The sequence below is a fragment of the Diabrotica undecimpunctata genome, chromosome 5 (assembly GCF_040954645.1).
Source record: "Diabrotica undecimpunctata isolate CICGRU chromosome 5, icDiaUnde3, whole genome shotgun sequence".
Classification (NCBI taxonomy): Eukaryota; Metazoa; Arthropoda; class Insecta; order Coleoptera; family Chrysomelidae; genus Diabrotica; species Diabrotica undecimpunctata.
This window is the reverse complement of record NC_092807.1, coordinates 105917520-105937930: the sequence shown is the minus strand read 5'-3', so window position 1 is coordinate 105937930 and position 20411 is coordinate 105917520. Positions and strand designations below refer to the sequence as shown.

Sequence of the window (20411 nt, the reverse complement as noted above, 5' to 3'; positions counted from 1 at the left end):
ATAAATCGTGTAAGCCATTTCCGAAATTATTGAGAGGTTTCATACTTAAAACTTACTCTGTATACAGGGTGATTCATAAACAATGTCCAATTTATGAGTTGTAGATTCTAGACATCAAACTACGACGATTTTGCCCAACATGACTTATACAAATATTGCTAGTTTTAGAGATACCGTGTTTAAAGTTTAAATATGGATTTTAATTTTTCGCAATAATTTTACATATTTTCAGAATTTCTATTTAAAAATGGACAAGGTAACGGTTTATGGCATGAGGACTGCTAATTTAGACTCATAAAATATTGCTAATACAGTGCGCTAGTTATACTTGGTTGTGTTTAGTAAATCAAAAACAATAATTTTTTTCGGGTGAATTATAAGTAAAATACCTAATAAAATTATATAAAAAGCGTCAAATTCTACAGAAAAAGTTACTCTTGTGTGATTCATGTAATTCAATTGGTTTTCAGGTTACTTTATTCTAAAAAGTCCAATGAATCTTAACTTTACAATAAAAAATTTTAATCTCTAACTGGTACACACTCTCTCACAAATTAAAAAACAAAAATAAGTAACTTATATTAGTAACAATATTCAAAATGTTTACCATTTACTTCAATACACTTTATGATCTAATTTCATAAAGATCTCTTAATATCAAATACATACACCTTACATTCGCGAATTTAGCCATAATTTAAATTTTCGTTTTTTTCTTTTACAAGTGAGCTTGTGTCACTGTCAATACATTTATGAATTTAACCGTGGTTTAACGTTAATTTTTTAAAATAGGCTTTTAAAATTTAATAAGAGTGTTAAACTAGTATAACATTTTTTAACAATTAAGTAATTAATAAGGAAAATAGACTACAGACCTATAAGCTCTTTATGAGAATAATTACTAACAGACTGGAATCTAAGCTGGATTTTCACCAACCATTAGAGCAGGCCGGATTTAGGAGTGGCTTTGGAACGAATGACCACCTACAAGTAATAAAATCCTTAATAGAGAAAGTTACAGAATACAACAACCCATTGATATTAATACTTGTAGACTTTGAGAAAGCGTTTGACTCAGTCCAGCATAGCTCCATGTTAAGAGCTCTTACAGAGTGCAGTATTGATCATAGGTACACAACTCTTCTTCGGAATACATATAATAGCGCAACAGCTGCAGTTAGAATGTATTATGGCAACACAAATCGAAGGCAACGTAACTACAAACTGTTTCTAAATATTTACAACCATCAACACGGAGCTACAAAAACTATTACTGTCCATGAAGAAGATGAAATTTTAATTCGTATTGCAGAAAATCCAAATATCATTACTCGCCGATTACGTCTAGCAACAGGGATAATACTATCGTCTTGTTTTAGAATATTGAAGAGGGAAAAAACTGCATCCATATCATTACACTCCTGTTCAGAATTTATTACCTCAAACGTGCGCATCTACAATTTGCTCAATTTTTATAAGATAAACGAAATATTAACCCAGATTTTCTGGATACAACGCTTTTTACTGATGAGGCAAGATTTACCAGATGAGAAATTCTGAAAGAATCTGAAAATTGTCATACTACGAGAGAAACCCATTTTCAGCACGATCGAAAGGTTAACATTTGGTGTGGTGTAATATGTGACGACTTAATAGGTCCTTTTTAAACTGCCAACCAATTTAAATGGACCTCTGCATTGAGATTTTCTCCAAGAACATTTACATGAATTTCTAAAGACTTAAGACAAAACATGTAGTTGTTGCACTACAGGGCACCTCCACATTATTCTTTAGAAGTTCGTCAATACTTTAATCAACAGTTTTTGTATCGATGAATTGGTCGTGGAAGTGAGTTTGCTTGGCCACCAAGAAGTCCTGATTTCAATCCTTTGGATTTTTCAATTTGGTCGAAAATGAAGACATTAGATTACAAAAAAAGAATTAATTCTCTTTTAAAATTGCGACAGACAATATAAGTGCAATTAGACAGACAATATAAAGAAAACATAAGAAGTGAATGTGATTAAAAATAGTAGACAAGGAATATTTGATATTCAGAGATCTTTGTGAAACCGGATCATAAAGTGCATTGAGGTAAATTTTGAACATTTAAACAAAAACTTTTTTTTTGTTTTTTTACTTTACTTAATTTGTTGTTACTTATTTAAAAAATAAACATTTTTATCGTAAAATTAAAATTCATTCATTTTTTTAGAAACAAATAACCCTCCCCCAAATTGATTTAATTACATGAATTAAATAATAGTAACTTTTTTTGTAGAATTTACCGCTTTTTATAATAATAAACACAACCAAGTGAAACAAGCGCCATCTATTAGTAATGCTAAATTAGAGTCTAAATTAGCAATCCTCGTGCCAAAAAAACGTAAAATCGTCCATTTTAAAATAGAAATTGTGTAAACATAAAAAATTGTTGCGAAAATTTAAATCCATTTTTAAACTTTATAAACACTCGATATCTCAGAAACTATCCATATTTGTATAAGGCATGTGGGACAGAATCGTCAGATTTTGAGGTCTAGAACCTACAACTTAGAGACAACTGGATATTCTTAATGAATCACCACATATTGATGACTAAAAAAAATTTCACTTTTAGAGTCAAATAATCTATGTAAATCCCACGCAAAGATAATTGTAATAGAAATACAACATTCTATTTAAAATAATCTAGCAAAATCCACTTTAAATTGTTTACTACAAATGTCATAGGAAGGAGCTTAGAGATAAGGCCCTTATCAAATGCTATTGTGACAAAAAAACATAATAAAATGATGTCAGATGTCTATTACTATTCCACCAGATGTTTAATCTTGATTAATTAATTATATTTAATCATTTAAGAATATTATGATATAGTTTTGATGGTAAAAATGTAAATATCAAAACTGAAAGGAAGTGTTTTTTTTTATATATGTAGACAGTCCCAGACGTACCCGACCCAACAAAGAAAACACAAACATTTGGGAAAAAATCTATCTATTTTTCAACATAATCTCTTTTCAGCTCTATACACTTTTCCCATCGATGTTCACTAAGTTCGATACAATTTTTGGAAGTAAATCTTTATCGCAGGATGCGGACGAAGCGGTGAGTTGGACCACGCACTACATCCAATTTGTCTCTGTCGTATGAAGGACAATGATCGCCGAGGATATTAAGCATATCTTCGTAAATCTACTTTCCTCTAAACCCCTTCAAATATAAGGTATTTCATGATGACTCAATACTTTTTGATTGTGTAACTCCGGTTTTTCACTTAAGTCATCCACTGAACCAGTCTATAGTAAAATTCCACTATTTGGAAGAGTGATTTCATCGTTTAAACGCTGAATGTCCTTAAATTTAAATGTACTCAGCGGTCCCCGAAAACTACCAGTTTAATTTTTCTCATCAGAAATCATAGAATGTATAATTAGTACATTTATTTGTGCTTCTCTATAGCAGACGTAACCGCAAGATGCCGTACAGTGTAGCCGATTCTTGTTCACAAGTAGCAGTTATGGTCATACAAACTTTAATTCTTAGAGACCGCGATTATTACCGACATAAAAATTCCAAAAAAATGAATTTTTTCAATAGTAAAAATTGAGCACAAAATTGTATTGAAATAAATTTTATTTACATGTTCAGTTTTGTTACATATTTAAGTTTATAAAATAAACATTGATGTTACATTTCATTCCCACTCCGTTTCAAAAATTTGTCAACTTGGAAATTTGTAAAGCATCGTAGCAGTAATACCGTAATACCACCGCACCTGCCGAAGCAAGAAACTGAAGAAACGTTCATTTTCATAGGCGGTGCTGGCGGAAGTGCTTCTGTTGCCTTTTATGATTACATTTTTTGCGGTTGAAGTTTGTGGTGATAATCCTAGTGTTATTGGAGTTTGTTGTTTTATAGTAAATTTTTAATTATATTCTGTGATTATTAAAATATAATGGACGAACAACCGAGTTGTTCCAAGAGAAGACAGCAAAATGTTAACGTCAGAAGAGAAGGTAGTGATACGATATGAAGGAATTGAATTGCATGATGCAGAAAAATGGCATCAAATATTAGCCAAGCGGTCGATATTTGTAGCAGTTTAACAAAAGTATCCATTAGCTGTATTTATCATGTGCCTAAAAATACATCGGAAAATAAAAAGCAAGTAAAACGTAAAACTAGACTTAGAAAAAACATTGTTTTGGATGAAGAGACAAGACATTTTATTTTCGGAGTAAAATTCCATCACTGAAAAAATTTCTCAAGGGCTCGAAATCAATTGCTTTTTACCCAAGATATCTCGTAGAGTATTAATCAGAACTATGCGTGAAATGAACTTTCGATATGTAAAAACAGAAAAAGTGAGTTAATAGAAAAAAAAGCAATTATTGTGTGGAGAAGAAAATATTTTAGAGAAATACGCACACTTCGCAGCATTGAACGGAAAACATATTTTGACAAAGGTAAACGTGAAGCATTTATAGAAGGCTGCTCTACAGGATTAAAAGCTCCATCAGGAAAGGGACGACGTTTAATAATTATCCATATAGGAAGTGATACAGGGTTCCTTGATGATGGTTTGCTTCAATATGAGTCAAGAAAAACAGGAGATGATCATGAAGAAATGACTTCCGAAGTATTTGAGCGCTGATTTAAGAGAATCTTAACAAAATTAGAACCTCGTCAGGTCACGTCAATAGACGTTTTAGCGTTACTTCCGCGACAGCCGGGTAGCATCAATAAGCTTTCTGCAAATTTATTTGTTTTTTTTTATAGCTTTTTGTAACAATAAAACACTGAAAACTTTGTTTTCGAAACTACCACAAAATTTATTATAAAATCTTATCACTACAGCTGTTTCGGCAGAGTACCTTACTCAAGTGATCTATTTTTGGTATGCATTTACACATTATAGTCTTTAACGAAATAGGTTGAGAAGAGAGAGAACTGTTTGTCTCAAGTTGATTAAAGACTATAAAGTGGTTTCGTTAAAGACTATAAAGTGTAAATGCATACCAAAAATAGATCACCTGAGAAAGGCACTCTGCAGAAACAGCTGTAGTGATAAGATTTTATAATAAATTTTGTGGAAGTTTCGAAAACAAAGTTTTCAGTGTTTTATTGTTACATAAAATGAATTTCCATCAAGTAATGGTCGAATTCATCAATTATAGCTTTTTGCTTATGGCATTCTGTATTTTTAGGGGAATGTAGGGAATAAGCCACAAAATATATTCAAATGTTTAATTTACTGACGTTTCGATCTCTATAAAGAGACCGTTTTCAAATATATAAATGATAGATATATTTATTTTTTATAGCTTTTTGCTTGTGGAATTCTGTATTTTTAGGGAGAATTTTGAAAATAAGCCACAATATATCTATTTACATTGTTAATTTACTGACGTTTCGATCTCTATTCCAGAGACCGTTTTTAAAGTTAGAAAAAAAATAAAATAAATAATAGAAGATTATATAAATAATATATAAGGATATAATAATAAACAAATAAAATAAATGTACCTATCGTGTATATCTTTGAAAACGGTCTTTGGATATAGAGATCAAAATGTCAGAAAAAACCTGTAAATAAATTTATATTGTGGCCTATTTCGAACAAATAATATTTAAAAAATATAATATAATTAACGTTCAAATAAAAGTGAGTGTACGCCACTGGATTTTCATACGTCTTTCCCCACTTCTCTACCTTCAAACGATGAAATCACTCTTCCAAATACTGGAATGATAGTATAGGCTAACTGAATATCAATATTAGTAATATTAATATAATTAAGATTGAAGTTAAAAAGATTGAAGCCTTTGAACTTTGGATATACCGGAGAATGTTGAGAATTCCATGGACTGCCAGGGTCACCAATGAGGAAGTGCTGAGAAGGATGGGTCGAGACAAAAAATTGTTGAGAACGATAAAAGTACGCAAGACTGCATACCTTGGACACATACTAAGAAATAATATAGTCTTCTGCAGGTCATCATGCAGGGTAGAGTCGATGGCAAAAAGGGAATAGGTAGAAAGAGGAAGTCATGGCTGCGAAATATTCGAGACTGGACAAACATGACTGTAGACGAATTATTCCACGTTGCAAAAGACAGAGAAGCTTTTAAAAATGTGGTCGCCAACCTCCGTTAATGGGGACGGCATAGGAAGAAGAAGATAATATAATACTCCCTCATACATACTCACTTCAAACTACAACCTACTTTAGTAAGGGTAGTTCAGAATATGTAAGGAACATATTTATTTTATCCATATTTCCTGGACTATTACTTTGAAAAACAAAAAAAAAATATATAATAGCATCCTCAAATTGCTGACACACGATATTATCAATGTATTAATTTTTTTTAATATAAGATATAAGTATGCTGACTATACTTAATCCCGTATCACAAACTTTTATGTTGAAAATTTTGCTGATGCAACAAGTTATCAAATGCGATTAAAGAAATTGTAGAAATTTAGATTAACATAAAAACACTGATAAGAACTAGATTATATTTACTCAAAATGAAAGGATTTAAAAAAAACTGACAACAAAAGGTTTTACAGTAAGATAAAAGAAGAAAGGTGGGAGAAAATTTATACACGACAAAGTAGAAAAGGAAAAAAAACTGTTTTTTAAATTAAGACGATGCAACTTTTTGAAGCGAAAACTTCTATAGGCAGGTTTGAAAATAAACGCCGGGCTTATTGGATAGAAAACAATCTCAAGTAGAAGTCACCATAAAATCGGTTGGGGATGTACAGACGGCCCAAATAGAAGTAATATGCGCGCAAATCAAGGAGAAAGAGTTTGGCAAAAAGGACAGAAAAGATTTTCTCACTGTTGAGAAGTCACTGTATTATCGGTGTTTACATACAGTCAGTGCAACAATTTTATGCATTGTGAAATTAATTAATGAAATTCTTAATTGGTAACGTGTTCAGTTTATATGTGAAATTATAAGGGAAAATAATAGTAACAATCCCTAATAATAAAAAACTGTTATTAAACATATTTTTGTTAGCTCTAACACAGCTCCGAATGCTGAAGAAAAAATGTTATTAGAGCCTGAATCTATTACCTGATCAATATTGGGTTCTTGAGCCATAAATTCTCTTTCAATTTCCATGGCATGTTGACTCCCATGCTATTGAAGAAAACGAATCAAAGAGTTCATCACACAACTTTTCAACATAAGAAAGATTCCACCTTGATGTTATTCAATGCTTTTGCTTTGCTTAATGATATTCTTAACCATGCCCGTGCTGATTCCAGCATCTTTCACCGCCCTTCGGTTTTTTGCTGTCTAGTTTATTAATTTCACAATATAAAAGTTTAATTCAGATACACATTAATAAACCAAAAGCAGTAGCTATATTGGTTTTATGAGTACTACATTAACAATGGTTTTACAAAGTTTAAATATTTTTAGTTACAAAATTTGATTAAGTAATCTAATTTTCAATTAATTCAAAATATTTAATAAGAAATTTAAATATTGTTCTGAAGCTATTTTCTTGTGGCATTTTAAAGTAATTACTATTTAAATGGGAATAAGCCACAATTCTTCTTAAAAGGTTAAAGTAAGTTTATTGACGTTTCAATTTCCACTTCGGAAATCGTTCTCAAAATACTAACATTAGTAAATTAAACAAATTTTGTTTTTTTGTTACTTGGTGAAAAATTCTTCTAATAATTTAATTTTATCTGACTCATTTATATTGACAATTCAGACATATATTATACATTTTAAAGTAGATGACTTTAACTTTAAAATGATACTGCCAATATTGTTGAGTTGCGTTCCTGGGACGACTTTACTTGTAAGATAATTCATTTGATTACATGAAATTAACTTTAACTTGAGAATATCTTTCAGAAAAGTCATAGCATGTAATTTGTCTTTAAAAAGACAACCACATACCATTATCACAGTAAAATTCTCCTGTTAGTGATTCCATCGTAAATTATGAGGGAAAAACCAGGAAAAAACCTCGTAATACTATCTCGACATGGTAAGTATTTATAAAAAATATAAATAATGTATCCTCGATATGTTACTGACTACTGGTATTTTCTTTTAATAACCTACTCTTTTAATATGGGTAACCAGATCCTACATATTCTGCCAAGGAATTAGCGACACAATTGGTCTCATTTAGCATAATTAGAGTTGCTTCTTTAATTTTTCTCTTTTTACCAGCCGTTTCTTTTAGGACTATACTTGAATCATTCCATTGCACCCTATGTTTTTAATATAAGATTGATGTTCACATATTCTAACATTTAAAGGCCTTGATTTGATGTTTCACTTAAATAAAACTGATCGCATTTACAAGATATTTTATAAATACAATCCTTTGCCCTTTCTTGTTCATTGGGTCCTTTCAATTAGGTTTGGTTTTAGACCAAATAGATCTCAATGTGTTTGTTGTTTTGAATGTTGTTGAAATGTTGAATTTATATCCTATCCTTTTAAGTTTTTCTAATAATCCTTTTATGTATGATATTGTTACCGTCCTCGTATTATTCCTTCTGTATGCTGTAGGATCTTGTTCTAAGTTGTTTGTTCTGTTAGGTCGTTTGTTAAAAATTCCTTATTTATAAACGATAAAGGATAATCATTTTTTAATAAAAACAGGTGTTAACAAATGTTTTTCTTCCAAGAACAAATTTTTGTTAGAACAAGCAATTTTGGCTCTATCATATAAGGATTTAATGATTCCCTTTATATTAATATTGTGATTTGATTTGAAATTTAAATATCTGTTGGTGTATGTTGGTTTTCTATACACCTGAGTCTCATATCCAGTATCATTCTTAGAGATTAAAACATCCAGGAAAGGTAGTGTGTTATTATATTCCTTTTCCATGGTAAATGTTATTGTCTCTCCTTTATATCATTCAGGAATGTGTCCAACAACTCTGATCCATGAGGCTGTATTGAGAATACATCATCTACATATCTCCACCATACTGTGGGTTTTAAATTTTGTTTAGAAATAATATTTGTTTCAAAATCTTCCATAAATATATCAGCTAATAATGGAGATAAACTAGAGCCCCTTGCTAGACCAAAATTTTGTTTATATAATTCATTATTTAGTTGAAAATATGTATTATCAGTACATAATGTTAATAACTCCATTATAGCTGATATGTTCAGTCTTATTCTAGTTGCCAATGTATCATCACTCTCTAATTTTGTCTTGACTATATTTAAAGTCTTATCTAATGGCAGATTCGTAAATAAACTATTTATGTCGAAACTTACCAAAATATTATTTGAATTAAATTCAATATTTGATAATTTATTTAAAAAATGTTGTGTATTTTTTATAAATGCGTCATTTTTATTTGCAAATGGTTGTATAATGTTTAATAAAAATTATAAAAATTTAATAAAAATTTTGATAATTCACTCATGGTACTACAAATGGGTCTGTTTTATGAACTTTCGGTACTCCATAAACATGAGGGGTCTTCATGAGGAAAGTTCTATATATTTTGTTCTCCAAAGGCTTTGTTGGATCCTTTGTTAACTTTGTATGACTGTTTATTATTAGAACTTTAATTTTGTTTTCTACTTTAACATGTATGTCTGATTGTCAATATAAATGAGTCGGATAAAATTAAATTATTAGAAGAAATTTTCACCAAATAACAAATAACAAAATTTGTTTAATTTACTAATGTTTGTATTTTGAGAATGATTTCCGAAGTGGAAATTGAAACGTCAATAAACTTACTTTAACCTTTAATTGTGGCTTATTCCCATTTAAATAGTAAAGAAATTTAAATGATTAAAATCTGATTGATCTTAAAGTAGTTATAAAAAAGTAATTGTTTTAGTTCAAATTTAAATCTTCCTAGTTGATCTTCTTTCATATTACTGGACAGCTTATTATGAAGATCACACCATTTGAGTATATGCTTCTTTGTGCAACAGAAGTTCACATTATTCCTTACGAAAAATACCTCTTTGCCAAGTATGATAGTCATCTTCAGTCAGTGGTAGGGCAATATTTCTAAGTACTTGAGGAAGATTATATTTATTAATTAATATACAAACTTGTATAGTATACATTGATTCACTATTAAGTATTCTTCTTGGACCTTTTGTTGGAGGAAAGCATGGCAGTTGAAAGACATATTTAATAGGTCTGTTCTGTAATATTGTAAGAGGATGAATCTGTTTGTGATTAGTATTGCCCCATATGATGGTTAAATAAGACATGTGAGTTTATTAGAGAATATTACAACATTTTACAATGAGAGGAATATCCATGTTACACTATTGGCATCTTTTTTCATGAAATTATAGATATTAAATAATTTCACTGGGCATCTCAAGGTCAGATTCGAGCAGCCTGTAATTGCTGACTTATTTAATGACCTGTATTTCTTATAAATTTTTCTTTTCAGTTTTGATGTTTAAGTAATTGTAATTATTAAGGAACTTACATAACAAGTCTTTATTGAAATTGTGTCATCTGACTAAAGAAAAGTCCTAAAATCTTGACAAAGATTCCTGTTGATGTAAAGAAGAATTCTTTTGAATTTGAGCCCAGTAGGTTTTTTTCTTATCACATTCTGAGATATTGTCTTTTTTTCAAAGAAAAAGCCTATTCATTATTATGCTTTTGTTTTCCAATAGAAAAAATCCTAGAGTTTTGGAACATGTATATTCATAATTTTCCTATTGGTGTAAGGAAAAAGACTATTGCATTTTGTATTGATAGGTCTTCTTGTCTTTTTTTTCTTGAAAGAAAAGTTCCAGACACTGGTAAGTTGGTGCATAGCTTCCTTCTTGGTGTAAGCAAGTATATCATTGAATTTGGAATCAATAGGCATTCTTCTTCTGTTCTTATGTTTTTTTCTGAAACAAAAGACCTAGAGCTTGGTTTGTAGGTTCCTCTTGTTGTAAAAAAGAATACTAATAAATTAGGTGCCAATAGGCCTTCTTCTGCTTCTCATATTCTTATGCCTTTTCTTTTTCTTGAAGAAAAAGTCCCAGTGTCTTGAAAATTAGATCTCATATTTTTATCCCTATTTTTTCCCCAAGTAACAGTCTTAGAGCCTTCAAAATTGGTATTTAGGTTCTTCTTGGTTCGAGGAAATACCTTACTAAATTTAGGGTCTATATGTTATCTTCTTCTTCTTCTTATGCATTCAGGTTTTGGACTGGGAATTTTTTTACCCACTTCTTTCTATTAATAGGTCATATATCACAAAATTATAGTGTAAATTATAGGTGTAAAGCATTTTTCAGCAATGTATAAAGTTTTCATTTCTGTCAGCACTCCCTTGAGTACATTCATTTTATTCTCAAACAGCAAGAAGAAGCAATTTTGATAACAGTTTTTTGTTAAACTGTTATTTAGATATTTATACATGAAATGATTGACAGCAGCTGATGAGTTTTATATATTTTTCCTAAAATGTAAGGTTTAGATAAAAAAAAGAAGTTTTCAAGACTTGACTTGAGTTAAGTCTCATTTATATATTGAATGAAGCTCAACAGGGTTTCAAAAAATTTGGTAGGTCTTCATTAAAGAAATTGTAGAATTTTTTTTTATTATTATTAACAAAATGTTCATAAGAGCTTACATTTAAAATTTACCCAAAATGAAAAAACTTTTTAAAAATACAACAACAAAGTTATAGTGAGGCAAACAACAGAAAAGAAGTAGGAAAGAAGTAAGAAAGACAAAGAGTTTATTAGTTTCTAAATTTCACACAAATTTATACCCACATTACAAAAATATGTACAACTTTTGATTTTTTTTTTATATCAAAACTTGAAAAAGTTAAAACTGTTATTTGACATTTAAGTATAAGTGATATTTTGATAACAACCTATGAGTTTTGCAGGTTTTTGATGAATATAGATTTAAGTAACAGTTTGAAACTCTTGTCTTTTAAACTATGAAACTTTATATTATCTACCATAATTACTGGGAATAAACCATAATTTTAATTAAGAGTAGATTATACTTAATATTTGGTTAAGTTATAGATCAATAACACAAGTTTTTAAAACTTAACATACAGTCCAAGACATCCAAGTCAAATTTCCTATGAAATAGAGCTTATGAGGCTTCAAAATATTTTGTTGATCTTTAGTTTACAAAAATGTGGATTTTCTGCTTTGAAAATGATATAAAATGCAACGATAAAAGTTTTTTAAATTATTTAAATGATACGAAGTCAATCAACTATATACCATTATTGATCTGTATGAGACAGTAACAGAAGCTGGTAAATAGTAAATATGTTTTTCAGAAACTTCTCAGAAAGTCTAATCAGAAAATCCTCACCAACAACTATATTTCTGTTATCTCTAATGTAATGAAAATTTAACAAAATATAAATATAAGAGAACAATAAAACTTGGAAAATATTGTAAATGGTGAAAAAGTTAAAAAACAAAGATGTACAGCTTTCTATGATTAATCAAAACTAATACAGGGTTATAAAAATGAATATAACAGTTTAATTTATCAAAAATGAACTCTTTTTACCATTAAATTTTAAACCATAGCTATTACATGCTCAATGACTGATTATTCAGCAAATAAATCAATTTAGTAAGATAAAAACTTACCTTTTTATTTGCCTTTTTGCTTTTCTTCTCTTTAGGCTTGGATTTTGTGCCCAGCAGGATATTAGTTTGCTGCCGTTGCTCAGCCAATGCCTCTTCATAACTCTTCTCCTTAATTCCAAACTTATACACCACAAATAATAGAAAAGATGCAACAGCAAACAGGGCTATGAATATTAGAATGGTTAAATCCATTTTCCTTAAATATAACATATATTTCCAATAAACAAGTGGCAATTTTTAATATGATGTTATTTATTAGTGTTGAGAAAACTAAGAAAGTAAAATACCAGGAAGTAAAAGTGTGAATAAATATGGTTGAAAACACTTTCATGGGAGAAGCTTACTACATGGTACATAAATAAGAAAATTACACAGTGAATGCTATAATCATACAAAAAATATAAGAAGAGTAAAAAGTAAATATGATCAGTTGTATATGAGTTAAAAAGGGTTTCAACAAATGAAAACTTTTGAAAATCACTGAGTGCACCAAATTTTATTGTCGCAAATAGAAAAACAGGCACAATACTTTATAAATACTGAGACTGAAGACAATTTATTTTCATTAGTAATTATTACATCCATTTTCGTTAAACGAAATTAAAAATAAAAATAACGTGTAAGCTTAAAAAATAAAAACATAAATGGATGTTTTAAATATTCAAATGTTTCTAATTTGTGGGTAACACCAGGAAGTCCCCAGTTTTCTCATGTCACTTTTGTATGGTACCTTTTGAATCCATGTACATAATTGAAATTTTAATGAATGTACAATTAAAAATGTATTTATTTAAAGAGCAGTTTGAAGTACTAACAATAAAATAGCGAACTGATTAAGAGCCACGTAGCAAATGACCACTTAAAAGAACTACCGGGGACCATTTCATGTTTATAAAAATAGACATTTCATATGAGTATTTACCTGTGTTATAATGTATGATATTCGCCACTGTATCTATATTTAAAACACTACAAAAATAATGAGCTTTACAATCACAATTTTTAATACAAATATAATAAATCTACATAAATTAACGAGTTTAGGGAAGTCAAGAACTTCTATCTCGAATACCAATACCAATACCTAAATACTTAATACCAGTCAAGTAGAAGTTGAATAGTGGAAAGATTGAAATGGGGAAAACTGGTTATGTTGGCAGAACTGGAATTTGTTCTTTGCGGTTACATATTTTATTAAACTTCCTTTAATATTTGCGGTAAGATCTATTTTGTTTTTAGAAGAACTTTACTATGAAGATTTGTTAATTATTTTCGCTAGTAAATAAAAACACGGGTAAATGACCGTTATTATTTTTTTTACATTTATTACTTTTTTCTCACATAAATTAATTCTTGACATAGGCGGGTTCCTAAATATTTTTTAGGACAAAAATATTAACTTAAATATCGATACGCACTATATTCTTCATTAAATTAAAAACGAATCAGGAATGTAATGATTAAACCACTCCCTATTATTAAATGCAAGCTTATTAAAGAAGATAAAGTGCTCCGAATCTTTGGTTAGTAATATCGCCATATAAACTTCAATAGTGGTAATATTTAATATGCGATGAGCTATGATCTTACAGTTCATTCATATTATATATTCCCAACTGTAAACAATTACATGAGAAAGCCAAATAGAGCCTTACTGATGTATCATATGACATATTTACTGCTTGAAACTAAGAATGCAAGAATTTCTTGAAGTTTAACTGTGAGTACAATTTAATGTTTCATTGAAGAAAAATGTGCTAAAATAAAATATTTATTAACTAAGATAGGGGAAGGGTGGGCAAGTCAACATACTTGAAGGTAAAATCGATTTATTTTAAAAAATGTAAAAGGTATCATGAATTCAAAAGCGCCATAATACAAACATAACATTCTTTTTTAATATTTATCAAGTGAAAAACAAAAACAGAACTCCATTTTAAAACTGTAAATGTAAAACAAAAAAGAGTCAAAATGTCATCTTGCCCTACCCTACCCTACCCTAGAGTACATGGATGCTTCACGGCATATACGTGGATTTATACATAAAGTGATCAATTATCAAGACATAATTCACAAATAAAGTTCTTAGCCTTCATTGATAGTCCTGCACAGTCTGCATGAACCTACATTTGACACTTTTGGCAACGTAACCAGTGTTTGCGCCGCAAACAATTATTCTAGATTTTTGGAACAATCGGCAACAGTGTGCGTGACTTTAGTGATGAGTGCGCGCACCTAGCAGACGACATATTGAGATCGAGACTAGACATCAACAAGTAAAGCCGTTCGCAGTTCTGTAAAAACAATAAATTCGTGCAAGAAAAAAGGTTTCATTTTACAAAAGACGATAATGTTTTAGTTTAAACAGCGTTAAAAATAAAGTCAGTGTTTACAGTCCACCGTAGTTTTAATTTTTGCCTAGTTATAATAATAAAACGACAATAGACAATAAACTAAACAACAAGCCTTCTTGAGATTTGGATAGGCTATATAACTCATTGCAATAGAAGCATGCGCAATCATCGTCGTCGTCCTCATTAAAGGGCCCTTCACAATCTGATTTTTTTTCATAGATTTTAACTGCCGTACTTCGTTCACTTTTTCTTAATTTTCCGGTTCTCTTATCTCGACAATCTCTTTGAGTCTCTTTATCTCCACATTCTAAGATACCATCTAACACATTTTTCTTTGCTGAGTTTTGCTTATTCCCTCTTACCTCTCTCGTTTTCTTAATATTTTGTTGTTCGCGAAGACTCTGGAGGTATGGACTCGTGGTAAGAATATCTTGGTAACTATTGGCCTTTCTTCTTCTGGACTTTCTTGCATTTCTCTGAGGAAGAGGTGAAATTTGCAACAAAACGTTTGTGACGTTATTAGCTGAAGACTCTACATGTTCATGTGGCTTTTTATTTACCGTTGTAGATGACTGCGGACCTTCTTCATTCAAATGTTCTGCTGTAGTGAAACATGCACCCAGATTAAGGGATTCAGTGTTTGCATTATCGGCCTCAAGTGGTACGTCAGTTACTGTGCTGGACAAATACATATGTTCTGGAAATATATCGGGGTTGAAAGGTGAGATCCCTGTTACTTTGAATCCGTAAACCGTTACGGTTTTATTGTAGGCGGAAGAAAAAAGCTACGCGACCTGGTAAAGAGTGATGACACGACTTGGATTTTCCTTCAACCATTGCTGCTGCAACGTAGTACTTACTTAGTGGCCCGAAAAAGCACACATTGAGTGAAGACAAGCAAAATAGCACAGCTGAATTGTTTTTGCAAGTTTCAATGCTTCTAAATTTTTATGGCTGACATGCTCGTCTAAAATTAGCAGGGCTTTGTGTTTGGTGTTCGGTCGAACATGTTTAATAAAGTGTTCCATCAATTATTGTTAGTCTTCGCCAGTAACAAATAAAGATTTATATTTATCTGTGTTTTTCTACTATCTTAATGTCATCGAAGAGTATTTTTAATCTAGCCCTTTTATAGTATCTGTAGCATTGACCGCATGAAGTATTTAAAAATTAAGAACAACGAGAAACGCTATATATTTTTCACAACGTCGATATTTATAACGATCTTTCAACAAGTTGACTAAGACATTTTTTGAGACATAGGACATAAGATCATTTTTTACAAAGGTACACATTGAATCCGTGAAAATTATGCACCCGCCTATGAATTATCCTTTGATCTGCTAACTTCGCACTTATAATGTTTTTGTTCTTTTTGGTTTTTTATGGTGGCTCACTGAAGTTGACAGATAGAAGATAGACGTGTATTTATAAAATTAATTGTTGACATTACAGACACGTACTTCACATCTGTAACCTCAAAAAGTGAAACGTCAAAAATAAAAATACTTTTATAAATATGATTAAATTAAGACAAAAGTAAGGAAAATCTTTTAAATTCCATATAATAAATTTCCTAATACTTGTTGTTCAATTTTAGACATAGACAAGAAGAATCATATAAGTTGTTAAAACACAAAGACAGTGATAGCGATGAAGAAGAAACTGAATTGTTTGTTAGAAATAAGCCACAGAGGATAGAATTTCCAACAGTAGAAAAAGTTATTGAAGAGGGAGATACTTTACAGTCACTAGCCATAAAATATCATTGTCCGGTAACTATTAGTTAGTATATATAAAATTAAAAAATGTTTAGACAGATGTAACATACTGAAACAAGCTCAAACATCCTGATCTTTAAATTACTAAATTAGTGGCTACTCGTAGGTTAATATTCGGCTTAGAAAAGTACAGTTATTAAAACGTTAAGTTTCCACTTCATCAAATATTTCCATGCTTAAAATATAATTGTATATTTTAGTACTTTTATTAAAAGAGTAAAACAGGGGTGTATACATTATTAGCTTGGTCCACGTGGGAATGCTGTTTCTGACTTAATCTATAATAGTTCATCTGTATTTCGAAGTTGGCTTTAAAATCAAATACTCCTAATTAACTAGATCAATGTAAGTAGTTGTGTAGTTTTTGAGAGATTATCCAAAATCTCTAGTGAGAATTTCTTTAGCTAAAGAGGCATCTATTAAGTAGCTTTTGGATTAAAACTTAGTAAAATAACTTGATACTTTCTTCCACTTACCTGTTTAAATTTTCATGTGATTTCCAAATGAAAATGTATTGTTCATGTAAGTACTAATGAACTGGTATACAAAAAACACTGAAGATATTTTTGAATAGGTGAAAGTGCTTTATTTGTGATATTTCATGATTCTTTGCTTTGCTTTATATTAGAGCTTAATACAAATAAAACATTGCTGGTGATAGCAAAAGATGAAAAGCTACTAACCTATCAAATACCATTGATAAATCATAAAATGTAAGAATTAATAAACCAGATCTCTTCCAACTACTAAAGGACTAGATTCCATCAGGTAAAAGATCAAGGAGTCACTGAAAATTACAAAAGAAACATTTTGGTAAACATTATACATGAAACATATTGTATAGATAAAGAGTTTACAGTCTGTAGGATGAGGTCTCAAGATTTTTCCAACAGAAATGAACTTTTTGTAAGTTGTTTAAAGAACTGCATGAACATCTCATATTATTGATTTTCATTTAATATTATAGGAATATCACTCATATTTTTTTGCCATGTCATCATCTTTATTGTTATTATGTTGTTATATTACATATCCCATCCCTTTTCTAATATACATTAAGATTCAACCATTAATATCAAAGTTATAATTTATTAGTATCATTCTGGATATATATTATCTTTATTTCGATATATTCCTATTCTTTTATGTGTTATCATTAACATTGAAAAATCCCCATATTGTCTTTCTGGCAACACATAATCTTTGTTTGTCTATGTCATTCTATTCACCTTGATATCTGTGAGATTCAACCATTAATACCAAAGTTGTGATTTCTTAGCGGCTTTCTAACTATATATTAACTTTTTTTTTATATAGTCTCATTAATTTAAATGTGTATTGTGTTATCATTTACATTGAAAAACACCCATAATGCTTTTTTAGCAAGACATAATATTTGTTTGTCTATATCGTTATATTCACTATCTTATATATTTTAATTTCATATGCCATACACCTTTCTGTGATAGTTAATACTGATGCAACTCTGTAAGGTCTTTCTGTCACATAGTCATTTTTGTTTTTTCTTTGTCATTACAACTTTTTTGCATTATTTAACCTTTGTTTTCTATGCATTTATATTCCCTGTTCTCTATCCTTTTACTTGATATGTCATACATGTTTTTGTAATTAATAATGCCTAAGAACCTCTCTAATGTATTTTGTCATGTCACTATCTTTGTTTTTTCTGTCATTGAGGTTTGCAGACTCCCTCTTTTGTTTGGTTTGGCTGATTATCTAAGGATATATTGGAATGAGCAGTTTTTACCACTTAAAAGGAGGTTTCTGTCTAGTTGCTAAACACAGTGTATTAGAGAACTTAAATAATTGGTTCTATCTAAGAGGAAGGCCCATACTCAATATAAAATATCCCACTACTTTCGTTTTGATGTACTTCACAATATTTGACTTCTTTTTAGATTATAGATTAGATATAGATAGTTAACATTATTTTTAAATTATAGATTGCGGAACTAAAAAGAATTAATAACATACACAAAGAAAACGAAATTTTCGCCAAGAGAGTTATCAAAGTGCCTCATAGACCCTTCACGTCAGCCTTAGCGAGCGTTCACATCAGTGGAAATAGTTCTCCAGATCTACCCGCTGTGCCACCCGTAGGGATGCTGATAGATATAGATTCAGTCAATTTGAAATTAACTGAAAGTATATCGTCAGCATCTAAAGACGAAGTCAACGAAATCATTTTTAATAGCCAAATTGCCCAAAAACCAAATGACAGGTTAAGTCCAGATATAGAAAACGCATGCGACGAGGAAGTTAGTTTGTTACCACAAAATACTGTGATAGAAACAGATTCGGTAAGTATTTAGAATTTAGCATTATTTTTCATTCCTTGAGCAAACTTAGCAAAGAAATTGGGACAAAATTAATTCTTTTTTGTTTTTGTTCCAGATTATGTCTAGATTAAGTTGTAGTGGAGCCGACGCAGATATATCATGGAAAGTTCTAATGGGTTGCACTGTTATTCTAATTCTAGCTTTACCTTTAATCTACGTATTTTATATCGCCGAACACCCCGAGAGTTACCAGCATCAACATGGATCATGATATCAGTGGTATTATATCGCTAGACAATTTAAGAAATTAAAAATAATGTAGGCAGGTCCAAAGAAGGAATCGCCAAATGAGTTCCAGTCTCGTTTACACGATTTGCAGAAGAAATAAAGCTTCCTTTACAAGTTTTAAGGTACTTGACTTCGGCGGTTTAAAAAATGGAGATTTTGAGGTTATGTTGAACAAAAACTAACCGAGTTTAATTTCTAGAACTATTTTCAGAAGTATTTGTCTATTTTTAGTTTAATATTATCGCCCATGAATAACTGAGCTGTTATATACCATCATCATCATCATTCTGACTTTTATAACCCTGCGTGGCTCCTAGCCTCCTCAATAAAGGGTTAGGAAGTGGTTAAAAATCATAGACATATAATACAATATAGAATGACTGCTTCAATACAGTTTTCTCTGTCGTACTGGAGAAACGGGCTGGTATTGCAACGATCAGTCTACATTGTATTATATTTCTATGTTAAAAATTACCTGCTATATAAATTGTACAGGCTATTCAGTTTGTTTTGATTCAGAAACTGTAGCTAACTTCATAGAAAATGACTGTATGACGTCATCACGGATGTGGCGTATTTTTAATCCGTTTTCATCGAAGTATTTTTATAAGTTTTATATCATTTAGTACAAAGGATGTTCAAAAAGTAAGAATGCATTCTTACAATAAGAATAAATGATTTAAGATGTAAAAAGAATAGGAAAATACACTCGCGATCATAAAATCCGGGTCATCTTGAAAATTTCAAGTTTCTTCAATATTTTTGCCTCTGGTGCAGTAATAACCTTTTTTTTGGCTAATGTACACTCGCGATCATAAAATCCGGGTCACCTTGAAAATCACCGATATTTCATTTTTAACGAGCTTTATCGTAAATAATAATAACACAAATACAAACTAATGAATATTTCTGAGAATTGTTGCGGTTTCCTTTGTAACAAAGAATTCCAATAGTGCCGATTTCGCGGTAAAATGCACACTTACCAAAATGAACGCTACCTGTAACTCCGCTTGTTTCAAATGTCTCATTTGTACTTCGACTTTCTGTTCAAATGAAACGGACAA

The 20411-nt window shown here is 30.3% G+C and overlaps 2 protein-coding genes across 12 annotated transcripts in view; one reads left to right on the top strand and one right to left on the bottom strand.

The window, feature by feature from the left end:
• alt (SMC superfamily domain-containing protein aluminum tubes) overlaps positions 1-13734 on the bottom strand; it is a 58387-nt gene extending 44653 nt beyond the window's left edge. For 5 of the 11 annotated variants that reach the window (XM_072532492.1, XM_072532490.1, XM_072532496.1 and 2 more), the window contains exons 1-2: positions 13547-13732; positions 12625-12820 (exon numbers count right to left, since the gene is read on the bottom strand). In XM_072532492.1, coding sequence (XP_072388593.1) covers positions 12625-12816 — 192 coding nt within the window. In that variant the 5' untranslated portion in view covers positions 12817-12820; positions 13547-13732. Of the gene's footprint in view, positions 1-12624; positions 12821-13354; positions 13487-13546 lie in introns of those variants that run through there. The other 6 variants (XM_072532488.1, XM_072532491.1, XM_072532495.1 and 3 more) reach the window with 4 other exon arrangements.
• A 2673-nt stretch (positions 13735-16407) lies between these two features.
• On the top strand, positions 16408-19332 carry LOC140441635 (lysM and putative peptidoglycan-binding domain-containing protein 3). Its single transcript, XM_072532484.1, has 4 exons — positions 16408-16517; positions 16579-16753; positions 18724-19080; positions 19175-19332. The coding sequence occupies exons 1-4, from the start codon at positions 16498-16500 to the stop codon at positions 19328-19330; spliced, it is 708 nt and encodes a 235-aa protein (XP_072388585.1). The 5' UTR covers positions 16408-16497; the 3' UTR covers positions 19331-19332.
• The last annotated feature ends 1079 nt before the right edge of the window (positions 19333-20411 follow it).